This window comes from Theropithecus gelada, chromosome 15 (genome assembly GCF_003255815.1).
Source record: "Theropithecus gelada isolate Dixy chromosome 15, Tgel_1.0, whole genome shotgun sequence".
NCBI classification, from domain to species: Eukaryota; Metazoa; Chordata; class Mammalia; order Primates; family Cercopithecidae; genus Theropithecus; species Theropithecus gelada.
Genome location: NC_037683.1, coordinates 19,521,670 through 19,540,880, shown reverse-complemented (window position 1 = coordinate 19,540,880; position 19,211 = coordinate 19,521,670). Strand labels below are relative to the sequence as shown.

The following is a 19,211-nucleotide window of genomic DNA, read 5'->3' as shown; positions in this document are numbered from 1 at the left end:
CCTGGCCAACATGGTGAAACACCATCTCTACTAAAAACACAAAATATTACCCAGCCATGGTGGCAGGCGCCCGTAATCCTAGCTCTCCTCCTAAGGGAGGAGAATCACTTGAACCTGGGAGGCAGAGGTTGCAGTGAGCCGAGATCACGCCATTGCACTCCAGCGTGGGTGACAAGAGCAAGACTCCATCTCAAAATAAATAAATAAATAAACAAACAAAGAAAGAAAGAAAGAAAGAAAGAAAGAAAGAAAGTACTGGTTCTGGAGTTAGGAGTCAGACTGTGCCTGTTTACCCAGAGCCTTGCCAACTGGGTATTGTTAAACTTTTGAATTTCGACTCTTAAGATAGACTTTTTTTTTGAACTTGAATGAACTTTTTGTTTTAAAATAATTTTCAAGTTTACGGAAAAATTGTAAAGATAGTACAAAGAGTTCCGATATACCATTCACTCAGCTTCTCCTTAGCATCTTAGCATAACCAGGTACATTTATCAAAACTAAGAAATTAACATTGCTTCAGTACCATTAACTAAATTATAGACTTTATCCAGATTTCCCCAGGTTTTCATTCTAGGTTCCAATCCAGGATACCAGGTTGCATTTAGCTCTTTTTACTTTTATTCTATTTTATTTACTTATTTATTTTTGAGACAGAGTCTGGCTCTGTCACCCAGGCTGGAGTGTGGTGGTGCAGTCACAACTCACTGCAGCCCCGACCTCCTGGGCTCAGGTGATCCTCCCACTTCAGCCTCCCAAGTAGCTGGGGCCACAGGCAAGCGCCACCATGCCTTGCTACTTTTTGTATTTTTTGTAGAGATGGGATCTCGTCTTGTTGCCCAGGCTGGTCTCGAACTCCTGGGCTCAAGCCATCCACCCACCTGGGCCTCCCAAAGTGCTGGGATTAAAGGTGTGTGCCACTGCACACGGCCTCTTCTCTCTCTCTCTCTCTTTTTTTTTTTTTTTTTGCAACAAGAACCTGTTTTATTTTTTCCAAATACAGATACAGAAGTTTGCGTGTTTTGCAAATATTGCTTCAAAGCAATATTTCTATATACAGCACCTTCTGTTCTAATAGCGCATAAACATAGATATGTATCCACAGGGCAATGGTGGCTCATCAAGGATCCACCTTGCATACTCCTTTTTTTAAATGGTAAAGTTGAATACCTTTTCAGCAAACTATGCAGTTCCCCTCTGCCACCCAGTTCCCAAATGTTCCTTCATTTTATCCCGCCCTCTATTCCCATGTGCAGTTACCCCTGAGTGTAGGTCAGCAGATGTGGTTCTGACAAAGCAGACAAGGAAAAAGAATGTCTCAGTGTTTGCAAGAGAAAGCCCAGGTGTTACTCTGCAGTGCCATTTGGGGCGGGGGATTGGGGCAAGATGGTGGTGGGCAGCCACAGACACTCACGTGCTGGTTCCTTCTGCTTCGTCCCCTCAGGTCTCCAATGGTGCAGGTACCATGTCTGTTTCCCTTGTGGCTGATGAGAACCCCTTCGCCCAGGGGGCCCTGAAGTCAGAGGACTGCTTCATCCTGGACCATGGCAAGGACGGGAAAATCTTTGTCTGGAAAGGTACTGGGGACAGGGGAAGGGTCCCAACTGGCCTGTAGGACCTTGGGTGGGATGTCCCGCAACTCCCAGGAACTCAGCTCCAGGGGAGCGTGGAGTGTGATAGAGGCGCCTGGTGCAATGGATATCAGAAGTCTTGGGCTGATGCCTTGGTTTTGCAATTGACGTACTGTGTGATCTTGGGCACTTTACTTACCCTTTCTGGGCCTCAGATTCCTGATCTGGGCTAAAATGGGTGTTTCCCAAGTGCATTATAACGTCAGTTCTCTGAGACGCTAATTGGCATCCTGAAGAAATTATGTAGAAAACATCTTTTTTTTTTTTTTTTTTAATTCTTTTTTTTGAGACGGAGTCTCGCTCTGTCACCCAGGCTGGAGTGCAGTGGCCGGATCTCGGCTCACAGCAAGCTCCGCCTCCCGGGTTCACGCCATTCTCCTGCCTTAGCCTCCCGAGTAGCTGGGACTACAGACGCCCGCCACCTCGCCCGGCTAGTTTTTTGTATTTTTTTTTTTAGTAGAGAACGGGTTTCACCGTGTTAGCCAGGATGGTCTCGATCTCCTGACCTCGTGATCCGCCCGTCTCGGCCTCCCAAAGTGCTGGGATTACAGGCTTGAGCCACCACGCCTGGCCAAAACATCTTAACTGTATGGTCAGAGAAGTTCATAGGCAACAGTGGATTTAAAAATGTTCAAGTTTGGGCCGGGCGCGGTGGCTCAAGCCTGTAATCCCAGCACTTTGGGAGGCCGAGGCGGGTGGATCACGAGGTCAGGAGATCGAGACTATCCTGGCTAACATGGTGAAACCCCGTCTCTACTAAAAATACAAAAAATTAGCCGGGCACGGTGGCGGGCGCCTGTAGTCCCAGCTACTTGGGAGGCTGAGGCGGGAGAATGGCGTGAATCTGGGAGGCGGAGCTTGCAGTGAGCCGAGATCACACCACTGCACTCCAGCCTGGGAGACACAGTGAGACTCCGTCTCAAAAAAAAAAAAAAAAAAATGTTCAAGTTTGTTTACTGTAGGACTTTTAACTTGTGCATTCACAGGGATACTTTTCATGAAGATGATCTGGTTTGGGAAATGCTAAGCTAGAAGTTCATAAACTCTTTGGGTACTATCTTGTGGGAATTCTCTTGGAAACCATTGCCCAGATGTTTCTTAGAGGCCCTGAGATCTTCTGAGAGGACCCATCAGTATCCTCCCCTGATTCTGTAAGGCTCATCTTGGGAAAGAGGACAGAGGAGAGGGAGGTAGTAGGAGGACAGAGAGAAAGGGAAAGAGTGGGGAGAAAGAGAGAGAGAGAAACTATTATAATTATTACTCTCTAGGCCCCCTGGGCCCTGAGCCAGCTGATCTGGACCTTGGCCTTGGCAGTGAGAAGGCTGGGACTGAGGGCCAGCATTGGCTGGCCAGGAGCTCCTTGGCACAGGAATGCCCTCAGGGTGGCAGCTTCTCACTCACTGAGGAACCTGCGTCAAGTAACTTAATGTCTCTAAGACCCTGGTTTCCTTATAGATACTCAGGAACAAGCTAGCAATTTTTTTTATTACTTAAGACTGTTCCATGGATTAAATAATCTATGTATAGTTCTAAGCACAAAATACATGCTCACTAAATGGACCACAATCGTGTTGTGATTGGTGTCATTGGTCAGCCCCAGGCTGGACTCCAGGAGCTCTAGTGAGTGGTCAGCTCTGGGGGTCTCTGGCCTTGGCTATCCACTGTCTAAGAAGAGTAGGAAGGGAAGTTTGGCAGCTCCTTCTCCTGGACCATTGGAGGTCAGGATGCAGCAGGATCCCGGGCCCCTAACCCTCCATCACTTCCTCTGGGTACTGACAGGCAAGCAGGCTAACACGGAGGAGAGGAAGGCTGCCCTCAAAACAGCCTCTGACTTCATCACCAAGATGGACTACCCCAAGCAGACCCAGGTGAGTCTTGGAGGCCAGGTAGGATGGGAAGGGGTGGGTCCTGTTTGGAGGGGATGGGCTGGAGTAGGGCGGGTGTCCCACCCTCAGTGTAGATGGGGTATCTGAGGCTCCCCTGGAGACCCTTGCTGGGCAGCCCAGCCACATTCTGCTCCTCCGCCTCCCCTCCCCAGGTCTCGGTCCTTCCCGAGGGCGGTGAGACCCCACTGTTCAAGCAGTTCTTCAAGAACTGGCGGGACCCAGACCAGACAGATGGCCTGGGCTTGTCCTACCTTTCCAGCCATATTGCCAACGTGGAGCGGGTGCCCTTCGACGCTGCCACCCTGCACACCTCCACTGCCATGGCCGCCCAACACGGCATGGATGATGATGGCACAGGCCAGAAACAGGTACCTTTAGGGCCTGGGGTGGGTGTGTCCAGGCCCCTCTCTCACTTTCCCCATGCACTGCCTCTCGCTTCCCCAAGGAGGTTTCTCTCTGAGGTTTGCACAATTTTGGTAGCTGAGATTCTTTGGTGTTACTTAGTTTTTACAGCCAATGCACCCTGACCACCTTCTGTGTATCAGGCCCTGGGCCAAGTGTCTTGGCCCCACTTTGCCCCGAGGAGTGCCTGGTCTGGGAGGGGAGTTGACCACAGCCACAGATCTGTGTGATCAGTGGAAGATGGGAGGGAGCACAGGGGATTGTGGGGACACAGGAAGAGCAGTGGGGGTGGTTGGTCAGGGCAGCCTGCACAGAGACGGGAACGCTTGGGTGGGGTCTCAGAGTAGGAGTAGGGCTTTGCTGCCGGAGAAGAAGAGCGGAGGGTGGTGGGCGTTCCAGGCGGGACTCGCTATGTTCGGAAAGGAGGGAGCTGTCCCAGGGGGCTAGTGCTGATGGCATCCCCAGGGAGGGGCCTTGAATGCCAGTTTCAAGGGTGTGAACTTGATCCTCTAACCAGGGGCTGCTAGTGAGGGGTTTTTCTTTTTATTAAATCAGAAATGCAACAAGCTCAGATCTATGTATCTTTTTTTTTTTTTTTTAATAGAGACAGGGTCTCGCTATGTTGCCCAGGCTAGTTTCAAACTCCTGGGGCTCAAGCAATCCTCCTGCCTCGGCCTCCCAAAGTGTTGGAATTACAGGCATGAGCTACTGCACCCGGCGAAAATGGGTTGGAATATGACTCTAGGATATCATTAGAAGGAAAAAAAAAATCAGTTAAAAAATAAAAGAAAACTAAGAAAGTGGGTTGGAGGCAGGAGAATGAAGGTAGAGAGCTTATGAGGAGCTTATTCTAATAGTTTAGGGGAGAGATGATGACCTTGAGACTAAGAAGGTCACCGTGGAGAAGGGGAAGAGGGGTGTGGCGTTCAGAGGTGTTTAGGAGGTAGAATCCGCTTCAGGCAAACTTGATTCCATTCCTAATGATAGGAATAACAAACGTGTTCATTTTTATGTATTATTGTTTTTGGTTTGGTGTTATTAGCATTCATTCATTGCTTCAGTAGATAGGGATAATGCAATGAAAACATTCCATGTAGGGCGGTGTGGTAAGAGCCCTGGCAGCCTGACTGTGAGACTTTGGGGAAGTAACATAACCTCTTTGAGCTTCACTTTCTCACTTGTAAAGTGGGGTTTCATCCCACTCCATCACCTTCAAGAATGTTCAAAATTAGAGATTCTAGGATTCTGTTTCCCAGGACTTGGACAACTCCATGTCTCCATAGCTCCACCAGGTGGCGCTGCTGGGCCTCGTGACCACTTGGAAAAAGCGGTGTCACCAGAACACTGCAGACACTTGCCAGCAGGGGTCACGCTGAGGTCGCCTCGTGGTGGCCCTGCCTCTGCAGGTGACCTATGAAATTCCTGGCAGGCCCAGCATGGTGGCTCACGCCTGTAATCCCAGCACTTTGGGAGGTCGAGGCAGGCGGATCACCTGAGGTCAGGAGTTCAAGACCAGCCTGGCCAACATGGTGAAACTCGGTCTCTACTAAAAATACAAAACTTAGCCAGCCGTGGTGGCAGGTGCTTGTAATCCCAGCTACTTGGGAGGCTGAGAGAGAAGAATTGCTTGAACCTGGGAGGCAGAGGTTGCAGTGAGCCGAGATTGCGCCATTGCATTCTAGCCTGGGTGACAAGAGTGAAACCTCGTCTCAAAAAAAAAAAAAAAGAAGAAAGAAGAATCCAGGCAGCTCAGTAACGATGGAGATAATGGTGATATTAGTAAAACAATAATAATACTTATGATAATAAGAGCAGCTGCTACCTACAGAGCAGTTCCCTTGTGCCAGGCCCTGAGTAAACTCATTTGAGCCTCACAATACTTTGAGGTAGGTACTGTAATTATCCCCATTTTTCAGATGGGAAAACTGAGGCTAAGAGCGGTTAAATCGGTTGTCTGAGGTCTCATGGCCTGGAAGGGGATGAGGGGCCTGATTTGGGGTCTGTGTCTGGCTCCTCACCTCACTGTACTGCATTCCTTTGGAGCTGCCTTGACGATCCTGAGCGAAGGACAAACAGCCTGGGGCAGGGCATGGTATGAGGGTCCCAGGCGGGAACCCTGGCTGGGAGTCCCAGCCCTGCCTCCTAGTGGCTCTGTGAGTTGGGCAAACTATTTAACTCCAGTCCAAGCCCAAGTGATTAAAAGTTCATCCCATGGTCTAACCACAACCTACCATGCTGTGGTTTCCTGGCTTGCCTGAGCTGCGGGGTGGGGGTGCTGCCCAGCATCTGACCCCAGCTTTGCTCCACAGATCTGGAGAATTGAAGGCTCCAGCAAAGTACCCGTGGACCCTGCCACATATGGACAGTTCTATGGAGGAGACAGCTACATCATTCTGTACAACTACCGCCATGGAGGCCGCCAGGGGCAGATAATCTACAACTGGTGAGGTTCTGGGGCCATCAGTGTGTATCGTGGGGGCACTGGCTGGGCCCTGAGCAGGACTGAAGACAGACTGAAGACAGACTGAGGGTATGAGGGCCTGAGGTGGGACTGCCACTGCCTGCTGGGAGAGACTCTTGTCCACAGGGCAACACACTTGCTTATTTCTCCAAACAACTTTTAAACTCTTCTTACCAAATGATTATACATTTATTGTAGGAGGTATAGTGAGTGTGGAGAAACAAACAGAACATCTCCCACAAATCCATGCCAAGTACTGTGCACACTAGGGTCTATCCTCCCACACATATTTTTCAAGCCAAAATTTGTTTTATTTTATTTTTATTTATTTAGTTATTTATTTTATTTATTTTGAGACAGAGTTTTGCTCTTGTTGCCCAGGCTGGAGCACAATAGTGTGGTCTCACTCACTACAACCTCTGCCTCCCGAGTTCAAGCGATTCTCCTGCCTCAGTCTCCCTAGTGGCTGGGATTACAGACGCCCACCACCATGCCTGGATACTTTTTTGTATTTTTAGTAGAGACAGGGGTTTCACCATGTTGGCCAGGCTGGTCTCGAACTCCTGACCTCAGGTGATCCACCTGCCTCAGCCTCCCAAAATTCTGGGGTTACAGGCATGAGCTACCACACCCAGCCCCCAAATTATTTTAAAACAGAGAATACATTTACATGGTTCAAAAATCAAAATAGATTATAAAGGTATTCATTGAGAAATCTTATTCCCACCCCTGTCCCTCTCTACCCCATTCTCCAGACCCCACCCCTTCTTGGGTAACTGCTTTAATCTCTTGCATATCCTTCCAGTAACTCTTTGTGAAAAAAAATATATTTGCAAATAATTTATAGCCTGGTCCCTCCCTTCCTTACACAAAAGGTAGCATATTTTGTGTATTGCCCTGCTTTTCTGACTCCATTCTTCCTAGAGATCAATAATGTCAGTACATAGAGAGCTTCCTTATTCTTTTTTACAGTTGTGTAATAGTCCTTTGGGTGGCTGTACTATAGTTTATTTAACAGATTCCTTGATGATGCATAATTGGGTTGATTCTAGTCTTTCTCTATTACAAACATTGCTGTGATTAGTAACCTTAAACAAACATCATTTTGAACATACAGAGAAATGCCTCTAGAGTAAGTTCCCAGAAGTGAGATTGCTGGGGCAAATAGTAACTGCACTTGTCATTTTGTTAGATAGCCCCCAATTTCCCTCAATAGTGTTTGTAGCATTTTACATTCCCACCAAACAACCTGGGAGAGTCCCTGGTTCCCTGTAGTCACACCTGTGGATTGTGTGGTCAAACTTTTGGGCGTTTGTCAATCTTATGGTTTATAAAATGGTGTCTCAGTGTATTTTTAACTTGTATTTCTCTTACTATACAGTCTAAAACTTTTTGTCTGATTATTGACTGTTGGATTTTTTTCTTCTTCTTTTTTTTTTTTTTTTTTTTTTTTTTTTTTTTGAGACAGGGTCTCACTCTGTTGCCCAGGTTGGAGTGCAGTGGTGCGATCTCTGCTCACCACAACCTCTGTCTCTGGGGCTCAAGCGATTATCATGCCTCAGCCTCCCGAGTAGCTGGGACTACTTGCCACTACTTACCACCACGCCTGGCTACTTTATAATCCCAATAACGTTGGGATTATAGGCATGAGCCACCACGCCCGGCTGGATTCCTTCTTTTTTAAACTTATTTTGAAATAATATTAGACTTGCTGAAAAGTTGCAAAACTAGTACAGACAGTTCTCGTATATCCATTACCCAATGGAATATTCACCTATGGTCACATCTTACATAACCGTAGCACAATTAACAAAGCCAGGAAGCGAACATTCACACAATACTACTTACTAATCTATAGGCTTTACCTAAATTTCCCCAGTTTTCCTATTACTGTGTGGGTTTTTTGTTTTGTTTTTTGGTTTTTTTTAGACGGAGTCTTGCTCTGTCACCAAGCTGTACTACAGTGGTGTGATTTTGGCTCACTGCAACCTCTGCCTCCCAGGTTCAAGCAATTCTCCTGCCTCAGCCTCCCGAGTATCTGGGACTACAGGTGTACGCCACCACACCCAGCTAATTTTTGTGTTTTTAGTAGTGATGGGGTTTCACCATGTTGGGCAGGCTGGTTTCGAACTCCTGACCTCAACTGATCTGCCTGCCTCGGCCTCCCAAAGTGCTGGGATGACAGGCATGAGCCATCGCACCTGGCCCCCACTACTGTTCTTCTCCTGATCTAGGGTCTAACCCAGGATCCCACATGGCATTTACTTATGTCTCTGAACTCTCTGAATCTGTGGCAGTTTCCCAGTCTTTCCTTTTTTTCATGACCTTGATACTTTTAAAGAGTACTGGCCAGTTATTTTGTAGAATGCCTCTCAATTTGACAACCCTAGACATCGAAAAACAGCTTAAATTTTTTTTTTCCACTAGATAATACACACACCTGGCACAAAATTTGTGAGAAGACTGTTTTAAAAATTAGCTGCATCGGCCGGGCGCGGTGGCTCAAGCCTATAATCCCAGCACTTTGGGAGGCCGAGACGGGCGGATCACGAGGTCAGGAGATCGAGACCATCCTGGCTAACACAGTGAAACCCCGTCTCTACTAAAAATACAAAAAACTAGCCGGGCGTGGTGGCGGCGCCTGTAGTCCCAGCTACTCGGGAGGCTGAGGCAGGAGAATGGCGGGAACCCGGGAGGCGGAGCTTGCAGTGAGCCGAGATCGCGCCACTGCACTCCAGCCTGGGCGACAGAGCGAGACTCCGCCTCAAAAAAAAAAAAAAAAAAAAAATTAGCTGCATCAGCACATTGATATGTCAGATTTTGTTTGCTTATATGATGACATACGTTGGTTATGGAAAACTTAGACAATATGCAAAGAGGTGGGGTAGAAAGGCAAAATCCCCCTGAATCTTCCCTCTAAGAGCGATCACCATGGACCTTTTGGTGAACATCTGTTCAGACCTCTCTGCACGTGTTCACAGGAGGCTTAATCACTGACATCTTTTCCCACAAATAGGCTCTCGTAATACTTGCTATTCTACAACCTGCTTTTCCACCCAGAGAAATGTCCTGGCCACTTTTCTACATCTCAGGTTTGAGTCTCAGAGCATCTTCTCTGTGGCTGTTCAGCATGGGAAGACCCAGCCTGTCTCCTGAGGGACACATTTAGCATAAGGAAATCCATGCGTTGCACTCAGATCTCTGTAACCGGGCAAGATGCCAGGCTGAGAGTGGAAGTGTTGGTGTGGTTCCTGGCTCTCGTTGTTCTGAGAGAGTGCTCTTCCCTCTCTATCTGTTTCATTACTGGTAACGGGGAGATTTGTAGGTTTCTCAGACTCAGGGTAAGGGAGAGGCTCAGGGCTCTGTGTACACCTTGATGCTGAATCTCACTTCCCCTTCCAGGCAGGGCGCCCAGTCTACCCAGGATGAGGTCGCTGCATCTGCCATCCTGACTGCTCAGCTGGATGAGGAGCTGGGAGGTACCCCTGTTCAGGTGAGCCCAGCCCACCGCCTCTCTGGGCTGCAGCCTGAGTCTTGTCCTTCTCTTCACTCATCTGTCTGACTCTCATCCATCCGTTCATTTGTCCATCTGTCCATCCATCCATCCATCCATCCATCTATCCATCCATCCATCCATCCATGGAACAGGTATTTATTTAGGGTTTCTATGTGTTCTACACTGCATCTGTAGCCATGGACACACAGGCACACTGCCCCTGCCCTAATGGGCTTTGCTTTCTTGGGTGGTAGTAGACATTCAACACACATGCACACCAATGGCTGTGACAGATGCAGTGAATGAAATTGACAAGACCTTGGGGAGAGAGACATGGGAGAGGCGACGTGGCTGAGCACGGATGTGGAACCAGCGTGCTTGGGTTTGAATCCTGTCCTTACCTCTGGGCAACTTTGGGCAAGTCACTTAGCCTCTCTGTGCCTCTGTGTCCTCAGAATAGGGGTCATAACAGTACCATCCCACAGGATTGCTGTGAGGACTAAGAGTTAACATTTGTAAGCATTTAGAGCCATGCCTGGCATATAAGAAGTCCCTCCCTTATACACATGTGTTATGTACAAGGACATAAATCCCGGGTAGGATCCTATTGGATTAGAAAAGCCCATCCCTGTCCCAGGAGGGGACTGATCAACTGGGACCTGATGCACGAGTAGGAGTTGCTCAGGCAGAGTGAAGGAAAGCACATTCTGGGTAAAGGGTGGTACACATGCAAAGGCCCTGAGGTGGGAGGGGACATTGGGTGTTAAAGCAAGGGGAAAGTGCCCTGATTTGAGGCTAGAGAGGTACTCAGAGGGGCCAGACCACCAGAGGCCATGGTGACGATGTTGACCTTGATGCTGAGAACAATAGGAAGTTCCTGAATGGTAAGTCTGAGCTGTAGTGATTTCTGGTTTAAAAAGTCGCTCTGGCCAGTAGGGGGCGCTGGAGGGCAGCAGAGCTGGTTTGTGGAGATGAGGGGGAAGCGGACAATTGTGCTTCCTCCACACTGTGGTAGGAGTGGGCAGGGCTCTAGATTGGAATTGGGGGTTCGTGCCCTGACCTTTGCCTATGATAGTCTGGGTGCTGGGCACTAAATGAGATGACCATCTTAGCTCAGTGCATCCTGACAACTGCCTTGGGAGTGGCATCCTTGGCTGCATTTTTCAGAAGATGAACCCAAGAGGTTGAGACACGTGCCCAAGTTCTCACCATCAGGGTGGAGTTGGAGTCTAAGCCCTAACTCAGCGGTGGTGGGTCGTGGTGGGAAGCAACTGCCATACGCCCAACACACATGTGAGATTTTCTTCTGGACACGGTTAGCTGGGGCCACGGTAAGGTGCCACACACAGGGCAGGAGCAGATGTGAGGGTGTACATCTTCCCTGCCTCACTCCCACCACCAAGCCCCTGGCTGTTTCCTGCATCTGGGGTGCACTGGCTGTGCAGAAGGGAGTTTTCCAGATCTGGAATGCTCTGTTCTTACACTCTACTGGCAGTCATGCCCAGGCCTGACGTCAGCATTCTAGAAGAATGTCCACCAGCAATCCCTGTGCTTCTATTTAAGGGAATATTTGCAAACACAGGCTCTCCTGGTTCTTAGACCAGGCTGAGGGTCAGGAAGGCACGTCTTCATGGAGATGGAGAGCAGCCACAGCAGCAGTGCCCCGGGGACCTCAGGCAATAGCCCTGTCTCCGCTCTTCCTGGAATTCTGCTGTCCCTGCCCGTGTGTTGTTAGGTCACATTCCATGCCACACACAGACACAAGCATGATGGCTTTGTCTGGAGGGGTGGGCCCAGTGCGACATAGAAGGACTGAGGCCTGCCCCCAAGGTCTCTTACTCGCTCTCCTGTCTCCCTGCCAGAGCCGTGTGGTCCAAGGCAAGGAGCCCGCACACCTCATGAGCCTGTTTGGTGGGAAGCCCATGATCATCTACAAGGGCGGCACCTCCCGCGAGGGCGGGCAGACAGCCCCTGCCAGCACCCGCCTCTTCCAGGTCCGCGCCAACAGCGCTGGAGCCACCCGGGCTGTCGAGGTAATTTCCAGGTCCTGGACCACAGAAGGGATTGGCCTCCCTGAAACCTCCCAGCTGGATGACCAGATGTCCAGGCACAGGATGGGGGCGGGGGTGGCGGGGGGCGGTGAGTGAGTGGGTAAGAAGCAGCTTTTTGTATCTTCCTGCCCTGGCCACAGGGTTGTCTGTCTTAGACTTCCCCTGTTTCAAGGATGCCCAGTGTCCCTTGCACACTTTGCATAGTGGAGAGCTCACTACCTACCATTCTGTACAATCGGGATGCCATTCCTGATTACATTCCAGTTGGCTACTGTCCCTTTCATGGAGGAAGGCACAGATCAGGACGTGATTCCCAGGATGGTTTGAGCAGCCTAGAGGGGAATGGGACTCTCACCTCCTTTGTTCTGGGCATTCAACTTCTGTTAGTCACAGTGTATTAGTGACTCATGGGAGTCACCAAGGCCATCAGGGTCCAAAGTCTGTGCCCTCAGCTCTGATGGGCTGTGTTCCTCCAAGTCCCCACCTGAGAGCTAGCCCTGCTGCAGGGTCTCCTGGGCTGTGAGGAGGGGGCTGAGGGCTTTTTGTCTGGTTCCTGATTAACCAAGCTCTACCCTCCCAGGTATTGCCTAAGGCTGGTGCACTGAACTCCAACGATGCCTTTGTCCTGAAAACCCCCTCAGCTGCCTACCTGTGGGTGGGTACAGGAGCCAGTGAGGCAGAGAAGACGGGGGCCCAGGAGCTGCTCAGGGTGCTACGGGCCCAACCTGTGCAGGTGGCAGAAGGCAGCGAGCCAGGTAGGAGCTGGGGTGGGGGGCCTGCTGCTCTCCAGGATGCACCTGTTAGGTTTCCCTTCTTTCCTTGGGCTTGCGGGCTCTAAATCCTCCCCATGCCCCAGGGCCTGTCCCCTAATGTATGTTAAAAGCAGTGGCTTTAAAATGAGGGCTATGGTCAGAGAGAAGGGGGTCTCCAGGAGCTAAAGGAAGGAGAGCCTAGCCTGGGCGTGGTGGCTCATGCCTGTAATCCCAGCACTTTGGGAGGCTAAGGCAGGTGGATCACCTGAGGTCGGGAGTTCAAGACTAACCTGACCAACATGGAGAAACCCCGTCTCTACTAAAAATACAAAATTAGCCGGGCGTGGTGGCGCATGCCTGTAATCCCAGCTACTCAGGAGGCTGAGGCAGGAGAATCACTTGAACCCGGGAGGTGGAGATTGCGGTGAGCTGAGATCATGCTATTGCACTCCAGCCTGGGCAACAGGAGTAAAACTCCGTCTCAAAAAAAAAAAAAAGAAAGAAAGAAAGGAGAGCCCAGTGTGGGAAGGAGCAGCTGGGCTGTGGAAGGAGGCGGTCCCTCGCTAGGAAGCCTTGAGAGGTGGTAGGCAGCGCTGATAGCATCAGAGGGGCAGTGGGCTCTTTGCATCTCTAGACTCCCCATGGCCAGAAATGCCACCAGCCTGCTGTGTTTCCAGAATGTGGGCCGGGAAGCTCTTCCTTCTGCCAGCCTGCAGTCTTTTTACTGTTACTTTGAGTTCACTCCCAGCTGCTTGATGCTTAACAGAAATGGAGACGAGTGACTTGGTCTAAAGCAGCTCCGTGCGGCAGAACCTTCTATGCAGATGGATGTTCTGTGTCTGCCGGGTCCAGTTTGGCAGCCACCAGTCACCTGTGGCTGTTGAGCACCTGAAATGTGACCAGTGGGAATTCGTGGGAATGAGGAACTGAACTTTCTATTGCATTTAATTTTAATGAATTTAAATGTAAATGGCTACACATGGACAGAGCAGGTATAGTGGAAAGAATATGGGCATTCGAATCAGACAGGATTTGTATCCTGGTCTTAACACTTACCATCTGTGTGACCTTGCGTGTTGCTTAACCTCTCTGAGCCACATCGCCTCATTAGCTGAGTGGAGCTAATGATCCTCATCCCGCAATGCTGTCGTCAGCCTCAAGCCAATGGTAGTCCTGACTGTGTCACTCCTGCCAAGTCTGCCCTCTCTGGGCCTCTATTTCGTCACCTTCCAATTCCCTCAGGCCTCTTCCCTCCGGACCTCCTGGGATTTTAGGATGGAGGGAGAAGGGGGAGAGCAGTTGGTTGGGCTTGGGCAGGGCTGGTCCCAGGGTCTGATGAGATGGGAGAGAGGGGTGATGGCATCCCTCGGCAAACTGGCGTGGCCTCCCCTCACAGATGGCTTCTGGGAGGCGCTGGGCGGGAAGGCTGCCTACCGCACATCCCCACGGCTGAAGGACAAGAAGATGGATGCCCATCCTCCTCGCCTCTTTGCCTGCTCCAACAAGATTGGACGTTTTGTGGTGAGCCCCTGCGGAGGTCACACCTCTGCTTTCCCCTCGGGAGACAAGTTCCTCGGGACTGGTCGGAAGCAGAGGCAGGAGAAACAGTTCTGATGGCATGGCACAGAGGAAGGGGCCCCCTGCCAGCTGCAACCAGCTGTGCCACTCCCTCAGGGGGCAGAGAGAGGAAGCCCACCCAGGGGAGGGAAGACATCTCGCTGATGCTCTTTCGTTCCTTCCCAGATCGAAGAGGTTCCTGGTGAGCTCATGCAGGAAGACCTGGCTACGGATGATGTCATGCTTCTGGACACCTGGGACCAGGTGGGTGAAGGACAGGTGAAGGCTGTCTCTGCCAGAGGGAGTGGGAGAAACTAGACTTCCAGTTCTATGATCAGTTGCTAGAAGGACCTAAAAGAGGCAGTGCCAGGTGTTGCCAGAAAAGTCTCTAGGCTACTGGAAGTCGCTTCCTCTTTCTGAGCTTCCATTTCCTCATCTGTAAACTGGGAGTGGCGGTACCTTCCTTGCAGATACACTCACCTTGAAAGCTGCAAAATGCCCTATAAAGCCAAATCACATGACCTTCATCATTCTCTCCCAGGCCTTGCAGGAGCATGAACTCTTCCTTTAAATCTGTTGGCGGGGGATGTTGAACTTAGCAGCATCTTGTTTGCAGGCATAAACTGTCCAGTGTCACCTAGCGACTCTAGAGGGCTCCTGCTTCTGGTTTGAGGGCTCTTGGCTCTGTCTCCACTTCATCTCCTAGAGAAGGCCATTATGTAGGACTTCTTGGCAGGGGAAGGTGCCATTCACTCACTCAACCAGTATTAATTGGGCACTGCTTTGTACCAGGTGCTTTATGTTTGAGATGCTAGGGATAGAGCAATAAATAAAGTAGGCGTTTTCGTGCCCTCCCAGGGCTTACATTCTCACGGGGGTGTCAGGTCAGTCATCTTTCCTATCAAGGTGGCTTCTCCCAGCGTCCTCAGAGTTATGGAGTGACTGACCACGAAGGCATAAGAATACACTACCCACAGTGCTGGTCGGAATCCCCGGCTGGAAGATCAGGACCAAAAATGGTTGCAGCTTGAGCCATTCAGCAGTTGTCATTGATTGGTCCATTGGCTACTTAATGTGTTTGTTCATCTGTTAGGGATTCAGTCAGCCAACATTTATTCAGCACCACTGTCTTCCAGGCAAATGCTGAGTGCTGAGAATCCTATGATAAGCAAAATAGATAGAATGCCTGCCTTCGAGGGGCTTCCACTTTAGTTGGGAACACATTTATAGATAAGTAAGAGAGGGCCAGACACGATGGCTCATGCTTGCAAACCCAGCACTTTGAGAGGCTGAGGTGGGCAAATCACTTGAGGTCAGGAGTTCAAGACCAGCCTGGCCAACATGGTGAAACCCCGTCTCTACTAAAAATACAAAAAAATTAGCCAGGTGTGGTGGTAGGTGCCTGTAATCCCAGCTACTCAGGAGGTTGAGGCAGAAGAATCACTTGAACCCAGGAGGCGGAGGTTGCAGTGAGCTGAGATCACGCCACTGCACCCCAGTCTGGATGACAGAGTGAGACTCTGTCTTAAAAAAAAGTGAGAGAAACCAAGTCTGACATTTTACTGTCTAATGCCATTTTATCAATGATAGGTGCTCTTTGAAGTAATATTTTAGATATGCATAAAGATAGATGATACATAAAAATCAGCTAAATAATGTGACATAAAACTTGTAACAAGACTCAAAATGGTGATAGCGGTGGGTGAGTTGTTTTTATTCCAAGCCGTAGGCCCATTTTGACGAAGATGCACACAGACTGGGACGTAGTAGACTCTCGGTGCATATTTGTTGGATGAATAAATGAGTGAGAATATGTTTGGCCACTCATTTGTTGAACGAGTGAATGCTGTTCAGAGACAACTTATGGACCTTTAGAGAAGAATCTCAAACTCAATGCCTGATGGCACCTGGCTGGCAGTGTTAGCGAGTGAAGCAGACTGGGATGGGGAGATGTGAAGGAGCAGTGGAGTCTGAGGCAAACTAGAACTGCCCATCTCAAAGGGCCGGCTCCTGCACAGCTTGACTCAAGTGAGGTTTGAAGGCCCAGGCTGCTAGATCCTCCAGTTTTTTAAGAGAAGTTGGAAATCTAGATTTTTATGTCACCAATAGTTTAAAAAGACATTGTTGGCCAACACAAGGTGGTGGGTGAGCAAACAAAACATGTTTGTAGGTTGCTGGTTTTCAACCTCTGTTCCAAATTCCTCCAGTGTTAGTTCATGGGCTCTCTTAGTAGGGGCTTAAAAAGGGCTTTGTCTTTTCTGACACCTGGCCCCTCCCCAGTCTTCCTCCAGCCGTGAATTTGGTCAGCACCCCTCATGTACCTTTCATGTCTCATTTCACCTCCAGGTCTTTGTCTGGGTTGGAAAGGATTCTCAAGAAGAAGAAAAGACAGAAGCCTTGACTTCTGGTGAGGACCCAAGTCCCTGGGGGGAGGGGGGGTCCGTTGCTTGTGGGGTGGTGGGAGTGGCTTCTGTACAGGTCTGGGAATGAGCATCATTTCTAGGGGACTGATGGACAAGATAGGGTGGGGACTTCCTCCTCTGTGGCCAGCCCCTTATAAGTCCTGCCTGGGGTAGTGAAGAACACATCAGTTCCTTCAGAAACCCTGAGGTTCTGAAAGAACCTCAGGGTTTCTGAAGGAACTGATCTGTTCCAGAGGAAGGAAGGAACAGATGAGAAGTCTCTTCAAGTTCCCAGAATACTCAGGAGCTGAACTTGTCAAGGTTTAGATGTGGCAAAGCAGGCCAGGCATGGTGACTCATGCATGTAATCCCAGCATTTCGGGAGGCCAAGTCAGGAGGATCACTTGAGCCCAGGAGTTTGAGAGTAGCCCAGGCAACATAGTGAAACCCCATCTCTAGAAAAAATACAAAAAAATTAGCCAGGTGTGTTGGTGTGTAGCCGTGGTCCCAGCTACTCAGGAGGTTGAGGTCAGAGGATTGCTTGAACCCAGGAGTTCATGGCTGCTGTGAGCCATGATTGCATCACTATACTGTAGGCTGGGTGACAGAACGAGATGGTGTCTCAAAATGAAAAAAAAAAAAAAAAGAAAACGATGTTGCAAAGCAGATTCTGGGTAGCTGAATAGATCTGATTTATGGGCTGGGAACCCAAAAATTGGTTCCCATATCTTCCAGTAGGGGACTACAAGGGAAAGTAATAAACTTTATGAAGCAGGAGGTTAAGCCATAACCCCGTCCCTTCCTGTGTTCCTGAGCAGGGTGGTAGAGAACCCACGTGGGTATCATGCCTTTAAAGGAGGATGCTGCCCAGGGCAGGGGGTGGGCAGTAGGGACAGTAGGACCATAGACCTACTGTCTTTTGACCTTTGACCTACTGTCTTTTGACCTTTGACCTTCTTTGCCAACTGCTGTCCTGAGTCACCCTCTCCCTGGTGTGGGAGGCACTAAGAATTCCTGGGGTTTCCTTTTCTTGCACGTGTGTCTGCAGCTAAGCGGTACATCGAGACGGACCCAGCCAATCGGGATCGGCGGACACCCATCACCGTGGTGAAGCAAGGCTTTGAGCCTCCCTCCTTCGTGGGCTGGTTCCTTGGCTGGGATGATGATTACTGGTCTGTGGATCCCTTGGACAGGGCCATGGCTGAGCTGGCTGCCTGAGGAGGGGCAGGGCCCACCCATGTCACCGGTCAGTGCCTTTTGGAACTGTCCTTCCCTCAAAGAGGCCTTACAGCGAGCAGAGCAACTCTGCTATGAGTGTGTGTGTATGGTTTTTTTGTTTTTTTGTTTTTTACAGTATCCAAAAATAGCCCTGCAAAAATTCAGGGTCCTTGCAAAATTGTCTAAAACATCTGTGTTTGGGAAATTAAATTCAATAAAAACATTTTGAAGTGTGTACTCTAGTGTGGCTCAGCTGTTTCCTTGTGTCCATCTGACAGTGAGAGCGAGCGTCTGCCCTGTCTATGTCCCTGGTAATTCTGAGAATGCCCAGAGAGGTGCCTCGCATTTGCCTGTGAACTAGCAGAAAAGCTGCATCCACCCTGTGTGTGAATCCTGGTGCCCTGAGAGGCGATGCCACAGTGAGATGAGAGGTGTGTAGATTGTCCTGGGGGATACCTATGTGAAAGGAAATAGGGAGGGCCCAGGCGCGGTGGCTCACACATGTAATCCCAGCACTTTGGGAGACTGAGGCAGGCGGATCACCTGAGGTCACGAGTTTGAGACCAGCCTGGCCAACATGGTGAAAGCCTGTCTTTACTAAAAATAAAAAATCAGCCAGGTGTGGTGGCACATGCCTGTAATCCCAGCTACTCAGGAGGCTGAGACAGAATCTCTTGAACCCAGGAGGCGGACGTTGCAATGAGCTGAGATCGTGCCGTTGCACTCCAGCCTGGGCGACAGAGCGAGATTCTGTCTCAAAAAAAAGGAAATAGGTGGGGAACCAAAGAAGACTGGGAGAGCCATCAGACCCTAGACGCAGGTCTGACCCTAGGTGGAGAAAAAGGGGAGAGAAGGTTGCACAAAGTGTCTTAGTGGTCATTTATTTAATCCAGGAAGATTTGGCAAAGCTTGTTGGCAGTCCCAAAGCCAAATTCAGTGTTCTTTTTAAATTTAATGGTATAGTCCCATTTTCATTGTTTTTTACTATGGCAAACTACATAACAACGTATTTATTTTAACCATTTGTAAGTGTGTATTTCGGTAACATTGCATATACAGTGTTGTGTAGCCATCACCACTCTCTGTACCTAAACCTTTTTGATAATCCCCAGTATAAACGCTCTGCCCGTTAAATACTAATCCCCCATTCTTCCCTATTCGCCAGCCCCTGGTAACCTGTGTTTTACTTTCAGTCTCAGAATTTGACTATTCCAGGGACCTCATTTAAGTGGAATCACACAACATTTGTCCTCTGTGTGTGGCTTGTTTCACTTAGCAGAATGTTTTCAAGACTTATCCCTGTTATAGCATGTATCAACTTTTCACTCCTTTTTGTGGCTGAGTAATATTCTACTGCA

General features: G+C 49.5%; 1 protein-coding gene across 29 annotated transcripts in view; it reads left to right on the top strand.

The window, feature by feature from the left end:
- GSN (gelsolin) overlaps window positions 1-18,090 on the top strand; it is a 66,429-nt gene extending 48,339 nt beyond the window's left edge. For all 29 annotated transcript variants that reach the window (XM_025358731.1, XM_025358729.1, XM_025358726.1 and 26 more), the window contains 11 exons: window positions 1,442-1,574; window positions 3,408-3,496; window positions 3,667-3,882; window positions 6,226-6,359; window positions 9,780-9,870; window positions 11,736-11,906; window positions 12,505-12,679; window positions 14,073-14,197; window positions 14,420-14,497; window positions 16,580-16,640; window positions 17,684-18,090. In XM_025358731.1, the coding sequence (XP_025214516.1) occupies window positions 1,442-1,574; window positions 3,408-3,496; window positions 3,667-3,882; window positions 6,226-6,359; window positions 9,780-9,870; window positions 11,736-11,906; window positions 12,505-12,679; window positions 14,073-14,197; window positions 14,420-14,497; window positions 16,580-16,640; window positions 17,684-17,853 (1,443 nt within the window). In that variant the 3' untranslated portion in view covers window positions 17,854-18,090. The remainder of the gene's footprint in view (window positions 1-1,441; window positions 1,575-3,407; window positions 3,497-3,666; window positions 3,883-6,225; window positions 6,360-9,779; window positions 9,871-11,735; window positions 11,907-12,504; window positions 12,680-14,072; window positions 14,198-14,419; window positions 14,498-16,579; window positions 16,641-17,683) is intronic.
- Window positions 18,091-19,211: the final 1,121 nt, after the last annotated feature.